Source organism: Eucyclogobius newberryi, unplaced genomic scaffold (genome assembly GCF_026437365.1).
Source record: "Eucyclogobius newberryi isolate DKJ021-1_F unplaced genomic scaffold, fEucNew1.0.hap1 SCAF_1, whole genome shotgun sequence".
Taxonomy (NCBI): Eukaryota; Metazoa; Chordata; class Actinopteri; order Gobiiformes; family Gobiidae; genus Eucyclogobius; species Eucyclogobius newberryi.
In genome coordinates this window covers 4,242,974-4,255,605 of record NW_027315723.1, presented here as the reverse complement: position 1 = coordinate 4,255,605, position 12,632 = coordinate 4,242,974, and the positions used below count along the sequence as shown (strand labels likewise).

The 12,632-nt window shown below is 44.3% G+C and overlaps 1 protein-coding gene across 3 annotated transcripts in view; it reads right to left on the bottom strand.

The window, feature by feature from the left end:
• The window catches only part of LOC140358650 (sodium- and chloride-dependent GABA transporter 2-like), a 56,930-nt gene that overhangs the window by 29,427 nt on the left and 14,871 nt on the right, over positions 1-12,632 (bottom strand). For all 3 annotated transcript variants that reach the window (XM_072443683.1, XM_072443841.1, XM_072443766.1), the window contains exon 2: positions 200-447. In XM_072443683.1, coding sequence (XP_072299784.1) covers positions 200-447 — 248 coding nt within the window. The remainder of the gene's footprint in view (positions 1-199; positions 448-12,632) is intronic.

Sequence of the window (12,632 nt, the reverse complement as noted above, 5' to 3'; positions counted from 1 at the left end):
GCACTTTGAATTGCCTTGTGTATGAAATGTGCTCTACAAATAAACTTGCCTTGCCTTAAAAAAAAAAAAAAAAAAAAAAAAATCACAATTTCTTCAAAGTGAGTCAAACAAAGTGAGGCCGTTTTATCCCACGTCGTAGTTTAGACTCTTTTATCGCCTTCACAGCAGCTTGACATGTGGTCTCAAACGCAGCTCTCACCTCCTCCGTTCTTGTAGCAGAGATAAGGGAACCGCCACACATTCCCCAGGCCAATGATCTGCCCCGCCACGGCCAACAGGAACTCTGCCTTACTGCCCCACTGGCCCCTCTCCAGCAGGCCCTGGTCCCGGGAGCTCTCCTTCCCATTGGGCAGGCCTCCGTTCTGGGTTTTGGTCAGCAGCGTTTGGCCCGGCAGTGGGGGAAGCTGCTCCGTCATCACCGAGTCTGGCAATGACACGAAAACGCCCCTGAAGGAGAGAAAAGAGTTGAGGGAATGTTAGACTTTACTGTATTTTAAAAGGAAAAATACTACTAAGGCTGCGTTCAAAACAGGGACGCAACAATAGTCAGTACTCGACACGCATCTCAATATGTGGGTCACAATATTGATTGGATTTCTATGTAATTTTGGCTCTCATATATATTTATAGTTTTTGTTCTTTGGTATTAGTGGGAATTCGAAAAATAAGTTGATGTGAAACATAATATTTCATTAAATTGCAGCTGTAAATGTGTCTATAGACTATTATGTGATGAATCATGAACGTTCAATGATTTACAGCTCTGAACGTTTCATAATTTACTTAATATGAGCTGCTGAGAGACCTTTACATTTAGTGCATTTCATGATTTCTTTCTTAATGTAAGTTCTTTTGGTCCCGACTCTCTCGTATGTCGTATGTGTTGCTCCTCCTCCTCTGCAGCAGCGGCCAGACAGAAGCCTCTCCCACTCTTGACACACAATTTACTCACACACAAGTCACTCCCCTTTTCTTTCAAATCACTCACATTATGTTTTATTACAGATGAATGTCACGAAAGACATTATTTTTAAAGTAAGCAGAATCTCAAAACCAGGCTCTAATCTCAAACATAACCCTACAAAACCCAAACAAAGCCCTACACTTAAACATTATCATACAAAAAGGCCCTTAACTTTACCAGAACTTTAGAACTAGGTTTAGAAATGGAACAATGGAAGAATATAACGACCCCCTTTAAATGTGAGCGCACAGAGCTGATCCAGGAACATTGGTGAAATACAGCAAAAGATAAGTGAGGTACGAACTGTTCTGAGGTGTAAGAAAACTGTTACTGAAATCATATTCATCAAGTAACTGAACAAAGTGACCTAAATAATAGAAGATACGATTAAGTTGTTGGGCTAATTTAATGATGTATTGATGATAGCTGTCAACAAGACACAAAATAATGATTGTTCTTCCTTCTCTAATCCCCAAATATAAAAAAAAACAATAATGCTCAATCATTTGGGCCTTCAATCCGCCTGGTCGAGTCCTATAAAAGCCATTACAGCCAGAACGCTTGTCTGTTGTTGTAGCCAAATAGAAAAGTTAAGTGAACATCTCCGTCCTCTTTTTTTAGTGCAACCCCTAAACATTTTTAATGTGTGTTCTTTCTTTATGGGTTTAGCACTCGAGGACACACAACCTTGACCCTTTCCCAATGATAAAGTAGTATTCGGTTACTCAAGCACGAGCAAAGTTGAGTATTTTCAAAAGGATCGACGTTCCAATAACAAAAACACCTCAAATCTGCAGAAACGGTGCAAGAAATCTTGAAATCTCTCTCTCTCGCAGTCTTATTCAAAGTTGAAAGAGTAAAGGGTACTGTACAAACAAGTACTCAAGTAGAAGTTAACAGTGTGCTGTGTTAAAACAAGTCAATAGTACAACTCTGCATAATACATATGATACATAATATCATAGTACAACCTAAGCTACATTTTGTAATCGGCAAAAATCAAGCTTAAAATGACAAAACAAAAGACTGAATCAACTTACATCTTTGCGGCGCGAACCCTAAAATACAGTGAATTTCGAGCCTCTAACTGTTGGTTTTTGTAACAGTAATTCAAGGTTGTGGGCGTGAGAACCTTATCTAAAAGGACTGGCCCCTCCCTCGCTCCTGTCTCAAGGCTGAAGACCTGCGAAGTCCAGGGCTCACGTCTGTGGAGCGCTGCTGTTATTTCTATTGCTGCACATTTTGGATATTATTTTAAAAACACCTTGTTACTAAAGCCACTGTTGCAATAAAAAGTCCATCATCGCGTTGCTAAACCTGACCTAAACTTTCAAAACAAACTGACTTCTCAGAATCCGAAAAGGAACAAACACAGGAACTTGCTTTGGTGATTCGGTGCAACAAATCAAACAGCACCAGCTGCGTGGGTGATGTTTGCAGTCATGGCCTCATATACAGACAATGAAAGATGTCGTTTCATTTTCTGTTCAATTTGTTCCTAAAATTGAAAAAAATTGAAAAATATTTAAATCACCTTTATTTGTTATTACGCAAAGCGGAAAGCTTGCCTTTATTCCCAGACTAAACCAAGTCCAAAACCAGACTAAACCAGGTCTAAACCCAGACTAAACCAGGTCTAAACCCAGACTAAACCCGGTCTAAACCCAGACTAAACCAGGTCTAAACCCAGACTAAACCCGGTCTAAACCCAGACTAAACCAGGTCTAAACCCAGACTAAACCAGGTCTAAACCCAGACTAAACCAGGTCTAAACCCAGACTAAACCAGGTCTAAACCCAGACTAAACCCAGACTAAACCCGGTCTAAACCCAGACTAAACCAGGTCTAAACCCAGACTAAACCAGGTCTAAACCCAGACTAAACCAGGTCTAAACCCAGACTAAACCAGGTCCAAAACCAGGAGGCGCTGAGCACAGAATACCTCGCATTCTCTGTTTATAAACTCAACTTGTGATCCATAAACGAGGGAAGGCAGCAGCAGAGCCACGGGAGCGGGCAGGCTTTTAGCTAGAGGGCCATCTTCCCGTCTTTTGGACGGGGTGTCTCGACATGTGGACGGACATTTGAGGGCAAGGACGGTTTAATTTTTATTAATACATTTTAGAAAAGTTTTTAAATCGGGCCGGGAAGCGCTTGACGATAGTCCGCGCCATGACAGTTGAGTGTTTACAAGTGAAAATTTGCATGCTGCGCGCTGATTGGTTGACAAAATTTGTGTGCTTGGCTCTGATTGGCTGCCGAGCGGTGGTCTGGAAAATGCCTAACCTCCACGGCCAAATACCATGTAAAATACGGCGTGATCCGCCGCTCCTAAAAGGCAGAGTGTGATCCGCACGGCCGAGAGGCGCAGGCGGCGCGAGAGTATGGGAAGTCAATATGATACGAGAGGCGTGCGGGCGCCGCTCTAGATCGCCTCCGCGTTAAAAGCGCCGCTTTATTTAGTAAAAGCGTCGGAAAAACGGTCGTGAAACACATATTGGCTTTCCATACATTTTTAAAGCCCCCGGTTGGATGGGGTGTTTTCAAATCCAAGGTAAAGTCTGGGAGCAGGTGGTCCTGAAGCCACACCCCCAGACTGCTGCGATGACCTGCATTAATGCCATTCATGTCATGTCATTCTGTTCTCATTGACTGAGCAGAAGTTTGTTTAGCAGGGCTGTCCGTCTAAACCATTGGTTGTATAAACCTATAAATAAAACACCTTCTTATTCTCATAACTGTTCATGCTGAAAGTCTTTGAGTAAAGACATTGCCTCGTGCATACGCGCTCGTTCTTTCCCCCCCGTTGGGCACTTTACAGACTTGGGTAGAGGTCTGAGCGAGGAAAAAGATTTTTGGAAACACATAAAGAAAGAAGGTGGTTTTGTGGACATTAGAGCTGTGCTAAAAGCTAATGTGGAGCTAACAACAAGAAAACAAACTTCTGTGATGATGCTCTGTGAGGAAAACATCCAGACCAGTGCAGACCTGGACAGACCAGGGGCAACAGGTAAAAACACAGGTCAGAGTGTAATAAAGTATGAAGCTGACAGAGTAAAGCTGCAGTGAGTCACTAAAATAAGCTTAAACTATAAACATAGTGAGTTCATATTTAGTTTGTGCAGCAATATCAACATGTCAGAAATAATATCACAAGTCCATGTTCCTGTTCCTGCTGCTGATGCATGAATATGGACAGATCTGTGCAACAGTGTCCACATAGAACTATTACTAGGCTATGTAAAGCTATTTATTTCTTATTTGTTTTAGTTTTATTTTGTACGTCATGTTCGGCCCGCGACCCAAAATGAGTTCGACACCCCTGCCCTAAGGATTGTGATTCAAGCAATCAAATGAAATAGCCTATTTAAAAATAAATACAGTTTAAAAAAAAAAATATGTATTTTGTATTTTTTACAAGTTTGAAGAGGGTTGGGGGTATGGGGGCACCACTGTGCAATTCTGCTTAGGGCACCCAAATGGCTAGCAGCGGCCATGCGTTAACGCTAACTCAAGGGGAGAAATACGGCCGGTTTTTCTGTTTTTCTATTTATGACTTATGCTGAGTTCAGACAGCGGCGTCCAAACTTGCCCCAGACGCCCCAGTGGGACAGCTGTACATTTGGAGGCTATGAACTTTGACCAGGATATTCTCATGTCTCCATCTTGATATGTTGCATATTTATCATCTGGAACACAATCACCAGTCACTGGACAAACAATCTTAAGACTGAACGCACATCACATCTGACACAAATAACAGCTATTCACACTACAGTTAAACAGCAAGATCAGGACAGTGCATATCAAGTGCATTATAAAACAAATCCAGTTTGGACAGTGAAAGGAAAAACTGAGAAAAATGTGAAACTACATAAAATGGCAAAAGACATTCTAAACAGAATGTCTTTTCAGTAAAAAACAAAATGAAACAGAAAAAGAACCAATAAATTCATCTCTTTTGGAGTGAATAAGAAAAACAAAGACCATTGCTCCAGCAGATGCAGAGCAGAAAAAAACCTATGCAAAAAACATGTGGTGGGAGCATTCACAGGAGCGGTGGATATGGTGGAATGGTGGCTGAGCATGAATACGGCAACACTTTCATGAGTGGAGAACTTCAACCACTCCCCGTCCACAAAAGGCACCAAGGAAGAAGAGGATGAGTTTACTATCAATGAAGAGGCTCCTCCTCTCGAGGCACCGCTCGACTGCAAAACCAAGTATTCACATTGAAAGATGGAGGTGCTGATGTTCCTCGCAGCATTGACCACACATACTGTGTAGCATATATAATGCTGCAGTGCATTAAAATTGGAGTTGGACTAGTACCAGACGTTTAAGGTTTGGCTCGGAGGAAAATGAGGTGTATTCAATGAAACAACTGACAAAATGCTTGTAGCGCTGAGTGGTGTTATTTACAGTGATTGACAAATATATACAATATTTACAGTTGTGCACAATTAGAATAATGGTCCATATTTCTGAATTTAAATCAGTTCAACGTGTTAACAAAGTTCCAAGTGCAGTGCTGCATAGCTCAGTCCACAAAAATAGACTCCACGGGTAAATTCCAAGGGTTTCAGAGTACGAATCAGTGTATCCACTAGCAGGGGATATTGTGTAGGATATAGTGTATGTGTGGGGAGCGGCTGCAGCGCCTCCTACCGCACCGGCAGATGTTTGCACTCTCTCGGTTCGTTCTGGTTTCTTTAGCTCGCCATCCAGTGCTGGAACCTGGCCTGTTCAAAACAGGACCATGAATAAACAACATTATTATTATTAATTAATAATAGATTAAGAGATTATGCTTAGATACAATATTTCATGTCATCTGTTCATCTCAATCAGTAATTAATATTCCCAGTGTTTGGGCATAAAGTGAAATTAACTTTTAATAATTTAACTTTAAATCATTAGATTTCAGTGTCAGATTCAGCAAAAGTTGAAGTGCAAAAATGATACAATTTAACATGAACGAGTGCAGCCAGCGCCCGCACCGGCTGACAAGTCCGTGTTAACTGATTCAATCAACAGTAGCATAGCATGTTAGCTTCGAACAATAACAAAGCACTCACCAGGTCCACTTTAAGTATATCAGTCAAACAAAACACAAGGTCACAGGCAGAGGCATCTGCAAAGTCGATGGCATAACGGTGAATAAGCAGAATATCCGTAAAATGTAACGTTTAGAGGGCTAACCGCCTACCTGCAGCCGCTTAACAACCTCGAGGCCCACACTCCTCCCAAACAACTGCGCACGGCCATGTTTTAAAGAGCTTAGCGCCGCAAATCTCGCGATACGTGTGCGAAGTCTCGCGATGGTCCGTCTCTGCCGAACTAGGCAGGCAAAAACGAAGCAAAGGGACCAGGCAGGCAAAACGGAGGCAGAAACTGTCCAGGAGCAGAAAAATCACCTGGGTTACACCCTCCCCCTTTTAGATCATGCACGTCCCGTTGTATGGGATCTATACGAGTATTATAATTTAGAGACGGAGTCTGCTGCAGGAGTGAAACTAAGGACCTCAGCATAAACATTAGACAGGCTGTGAATTAAGTTTTGAACAACTGATATTAGTGGGTTACCCAGTGTGGAATAGCCAAGACGCTGAGGTGGTAGGCGATTACGACGCAAACGTCTAGCCCCTATGTCACCCTCTGATGACTCAGATTGAACCGGCCCAAGATCCCCAGCTTCCAGAGGTATTTCAGCCCCGGGCAAAGAGTCTTCAGGCACATTATTGGGTAATTCTCTGCCCTCAGGTAGATCGATGGATTCAGGTGAGGCAATTTCATCTTCTGACTCATTGCTGCTGAGTGTTGCTGGAACTTCTGCCTCAGCTGGTCTGGATTATCCTGCAGGTACATGGTCCTCAGCTGGCGTTGCAGTTGACAGGCTTCCAGCAGAAGGTTGTGGCAGTGGAAGCGCCGAGTCAGTGATATTGGTTTCTGGCATTTGCTCCAGTTCACAGGCTCCTTCCACACCAAATCTCACCGGAAGCTGAGGAGAATACTCAAGGATGACAGACTCAGTCTCCCATTCATCCTCACTCTCCAGCGCAGGATCAGCTTGTTGACTCTGGCTACGAGTGGGTGGTCTTCGAGCAGGAGCAGATTCTTGGGAGTCCTCAGAGACACAGTCTGGTAGAAACCCACAGGGCAGAAGAAGGTCGCGGTGGAGCGTGCGAGTAGCCCCATCCCTGGTCTCTGGTTTCACAATGTAGACTGGGAGATCACCGGCACGTTGAACCACCACATAAACCTCTTGCTCCCACTTATCCGCGAGCTTGTGTTTTCCACGGATTCTGACATTTCGTACAAGAACACGATCACCAATTTCTAAACTTGCAGGTTTTACACACTGATCAAATCGGCTTTTATTCCTTTGACCGGACTTTTGGGCATTCTGGGATGCAAGCTTGTAACTTTCTTCAAGACGTGCTTTCAGACTCTTCACATATTGGGCGTGCGAAGATGAACGCGATTCACGCACTGGCAAGCCAAAAGCCAAGTCAACCGGGAGCCGTGGCAATCGCCCAAACAGAAGTTCGTGGAGCCAGTCACATCATTACGAGTGCTTTTATATGCATGAACGAGTGGCTTAACATAGTCCTTCCACTTTGACTTCTGCTTGCTCTCGAGCGTTCCAAGCATGCCCAAGAGAGTTTGATTAAAGCGCTCGACCGGATTACCCCTCGGGTGGTATGGAGTAGTTCAAGTCTTCTTGATCGCAGCCACATCACAAAGTTCTTTAATCAGCCGTGACTCAAAGTCTGGTCCTTGATCTGAAGGTAAGCGTTCGGGAATTCCATAATAGACCATAAAGTCATTCCATAAACATCTGGCAACAGTTTTAGCTTTCTGATTTGCAGTTGGAATTGCGACAGCAAATTTTGTAAAGTGATCAGTTAACACCAGAATGTTTTTTGTATTGCTACTATCCGGTTCAATTGATAAAAAGTCCATGCACAATAGTTCCAGAGGGCGAGTAGTTTGAATATTCACCAATGGAGCTGCTCTTTCAGGTGGTGTTTTGCGTCGCACGCACCGGTCACAAGTCTTGTCGCACTAAATCCAGCGTCCGCTCTATGCCCATATGCCCCATGTCATTGTGGAGACTTTTCAGAACTGTAGAACGCAAGGCTGGTGTCAAAACGAGTTGAAGAACAACTTTATCCTCCTCCCACTTTCGTCTGTAAAGGACTCCATCCTCCAACTCCAACCGATTCCACTCCCGTAACAGCAGGGAGAGCTCAGGAAGTTCCTTTCGAACGCCCGGAGGAATTTTTTCTCCAGTACTCAGCTGGTGGATGACTTCTCGAACTGCAGGATCGGCACGCTGTTCATCCCTCAAATCTGTGTGTGAAAAAGAGGGAATGACAGGTAAACCGTGCAACTCTTCTTCAGCAAAGCCAGCAGGGATGACTTCTGCAGAAACTGTAAGGGACTCGACCAGTGTAACGTCAGAGTGACTCAACCGGGATCGATGAAACGTCCGAACAAGGCTGCTCTGACAGATGGCGTCGACGATGTCAGGTGATAGCTCTGCAGTCTCGACTGGCCCGGATGCTAGCTGGTGAATGAGGTTCCATTCTTTCCTTGCGTGAACGTCGTCTGGAACTTCTGCATGGCAAAGTCTAGAAAGAGCATCAGCATCAAAATTATGTTTATCAGCACGATATTGCATTTTGAAAGAGTATGTGGACAATGCAGCTAATCACCTGTGGCTTGTGGCATCAGGTTTTGCAGATGTGAGTACGTAAGTGAGAGGATTGTTGTCTGTAACTACTGTGAAGTTTGCACCATATAAATAATCGTGAACATTTTCAGTAACACTCCATTTTAAAGCGAGAAATTCAAGTTTATGTACTGCATATCGAGACAAGCCTCTGCTTGCATAGGCGATGACTCGGAGCTGACCATCTTGTTCTTGATAAAGAACAGCTCCCAAACCGATAGTACTAGCGTTCGTGTGCAGGATATAAGGCAATTTTGGATTGGCGAAACCAAGCACAGGAACAGATGTTAGCTTCTCGATAATGCTGTTGAAAGCAGCTTGACATTCTGGAGTCCATCTGTCTCCAAAAGACTGCTTCGGGTCATGGTACTTCACAGTAGGACTTTTGTCTTTATTAGACCGATGGACGGGTGCATAGCCACGGGTAAGGGTGTTGAGGGATTTCACAATTGTGGCATAGTCTCTGATAAACCTCCGATAATATCCTGCGAAACCGAGGAAGGACCGAAGCTCCTTGAGGTTTCGGGGAACTGGCCAGGATTTGAGTGAGGATGTCTTCTCGGAGACCGTTTCAACACCCCTCTCAGACACCACATGTCCAAGGTAACGCACACTAGACTGGAAAAACTTGCATTTATCAGGAGACAACTTTAAACCAAACTCCTTGAGACGGTGGAGAACTTGCAATAGCCGCTTCTCATGTTCTTCTAAAGTGTCAGAAAATATTATATCATCGAGGAACACAATAACTTCCTTGAGGTTTAAATCCCCCATACATTTCTCCATGAGTCTCTGGAATGTACTAGGAGCATTTGTTACCCCCTGCGGCATTCTATTCCATTCCCAGAAACCTAGTGGCGTAACAAAGGCAGTTTTAAACTTGTCAGCTTGATCCATTCGTATCTGATAATACCCAGATTTAAGATCCAAAACTGTGAACCATTTTGATCCAGTAAGAGCGGAGAACAACTCCTCAAGGTTTAGCAGGGCATAGGCATCTTTTATAGTCTGTAAATTCAGCTTCCGATAGTCAATGCAGAGCCTCACATCGCCATTCCGTTTACGGACCACCACGATTGGGGAAGCAAAAGGTGACTGACTCCCGGATGATGCCAGCTTTAAGCATGTCTCGCAAATGGCTGCGAACAGCTTCAATGTCGTGGGGATGGATTGGCCTGGCTCATTGCTTGAACGGTGTTTCGTCATGGAGCTTGATGCTATGCTTAACTTTATCCGTACAACCAAAATCCACATCGTTGCAAGAAAACACTTCAGTCATTTGGTTAAGCCTAGATGTTATTCGCTCTTTCCAGTCAGCTGGAATTGGAGAATCTCCAAAATTGTACTCCAAAGTGTCTTGCTGGGATTTAGATGAAGTCTGAGTGTAGTTAAGTTTGTTGGGCAAGGATGGTTGGAGAAGCTGCAATGTCTGTGATGACAGCTGCTGCAGGAATAAGCACATTATATTCATATTTGTTTCGGATGACAACAGGAACTTTGTATGGAGCACGGGTCGGGAGCGTGATGAGGCAACTCTGAACACACAGACCACCAGGAAGTGGTGATGTGGGGTGTTCAATTGTGGCCCATTGGACTGTAGAGGGGTCATTCACTCTGGCAGAGCCCTCCAAGACAACAGTCTGTTCCGCTGGAACTAAAGCTGTCGTCTGACTCAGCAACCTTACAGTTCCGGCACTGCCCTCTCAGCTCTGTTGATATTTCAATTGCAGGAGCTTCAGGACTGCACAATAACCTTTGGCGGATGGTTGGAAGTTTGAGACATCACTGCCGAGGTACTGCTCATATAATTGCTCCAGAGTGTTCATACCAATTAAAAACAGGTGAATTGGAATCAGGATGGGCATCCGGCACAACCAAGGCAAGTGTTGGAACTTCAAAGTCAACTCCCAAGAAATCTTTTGGAAAGGTAAGTTATTTCCACATAGCCGAGGTAAGGAACTGACTGACCAGCTGCTCCCTCCACCTGTAGTAAATTGTAGAGTGGATTCACGGGTTGTTCACTGAGGGTCTCATTATAAAATGAGACTGGAACTGTAGTCACCTGTGACCCAGTATCCAAGAGACAGTAGTGGCTCAGTCCAGAAACTTTAACAATGGAGGAACACTTCGAGCCCACCAGCCCCTTTGGAAGTTGGATTGGCATATTGTTCTTTGATTGTAACATTTCAGCACATTTAACATTCTTCTTCTCTTTCTTGGGACGGGTTTGGTCCCCCTTGGCTTCCATCTGTCCCACAACAGGAACCGGACTTAGTTTAAATGTCTGGAGGAAGTGTTCTGCTTGTCTTCTGGAAAACAGTTTCTTTTTTCTATCAACCAGTGCAGGATTTGGCTCATTTTCACATTGTGGACGAATGTGGCCATCTTCCCCGCATCGGAAACAGTAACCGGGCTTGGACTGAGGAGATGTTGGTCGACGTGACTGTTGTGGTATAGTTTTTTCATTAAAGTGTGGCTTGGCAGACGTCCTCTGATTGCCAGCCGTTAGCATAGCAAGCTGCCGCTGGACATCAGCTAGTTGTTCTGCGAGCTGCTCCGTGATGTTTGTCAAAGCAGCAACTGCCCCTCCTTCAAGATCAGGACGCGTGAACTGTGCATGGGCAGTGACTTTCTGGCGCGTAGACCCCAGGTGTTGCTTCATCCTCATAGCTTTAGCGGCTTCCCGGTCCTCTTCTGTGCGCAAGAGTAGTAACAGTTCTGCAAACGTGGGTGATCGAGTCTTTTCTGCTTCAGCTGAAGCTCAGCTATTAGTGTATTATCCCAGCACCCTCGACAAAACTGATTCAACAGGTGCCGGTTGACATCAGACTCAATAACTCCTCCCCTCTTTAAAGCAGAGTTCAAGGCAGCCTGGAGCAGCTGAAGATAAACAGATGGTCTCTCACCAGTGTCCTGAAAGGTGTCCATGAATTTAGCAAACAATTCATCTCCATCTTGAACAGTTCCATAAGCAGAGTCAAGAGTATCCAAATATACTGCGGGCATTGTATTGGAACGCAGGTGCTTCACCACCTCAGCCGCTGGAGGCAGGAGACTGTCGACTAACCTCTGGGAGCCCTGGAGATCAGACACAGATGGATCCCTTAACAGCAGGTCAACTCCCGACCTCCAAGTTTCATAATCCGCCTCATGTGCAGGTCGGGGCAGCCGTCCAGAGAATGCCCAGAGCCGCTGATGGTGTATTGCACCCTCCTCATTCTTCACAATGTGTTTAACCACATATCTCTGGATCTCAGGCGGATGGACGTCCACGCTGGGGATTGTGCGTTTCATCTCTGGTTGTGGTCCGGTGGTGGGTGAAGGACGTGTAGAGGATGTAGAGGACTCTGCGTCAGCCAGTTCTTCTTCACCACGAGCAGTCAGCTGGGGATCAGTGATAGACAGTCCAATCTGAGTCATCATAGTTTTTAAAACTTCAGTAAAATCAACCCCGGTGAGCTTAGCAATGTTATGCAAATCAGAAAGGTACGACTTTGTTTTAGTTTTAGCAAAGTGTTCGGTATAAACAGTGGAAAGCTCAGAAATACAAAAAGTATCCGTCTTTTTAGCAGTAACAAAAGTGTAGGGTAATATGGGACGCAATGCTTCAAACGCAGAACCGCTCGCAAATTCAACTACTAACGCACCATCAAACTCGAACTCCGGTTCAGAAATGATTACATTATTATGAATAGAGCCATATTGTTTTAGAAAGTCAATAATTTCATCTTCTACTTTCTCTGTTATGCCCTCAACCAAAACAGCATTTGGAATTTTTATGCCATATCTCAAAAATACATCAATTTTTGACAATATTTTGCAAATGAACAAAATGAAATTTGCACATTAAACACAACCCAATTCCTCCTGGCTAGCTCGCCACATTTATGTAGCATATATAATGCTGCAGTGCATTAAAATTGGAGTTGG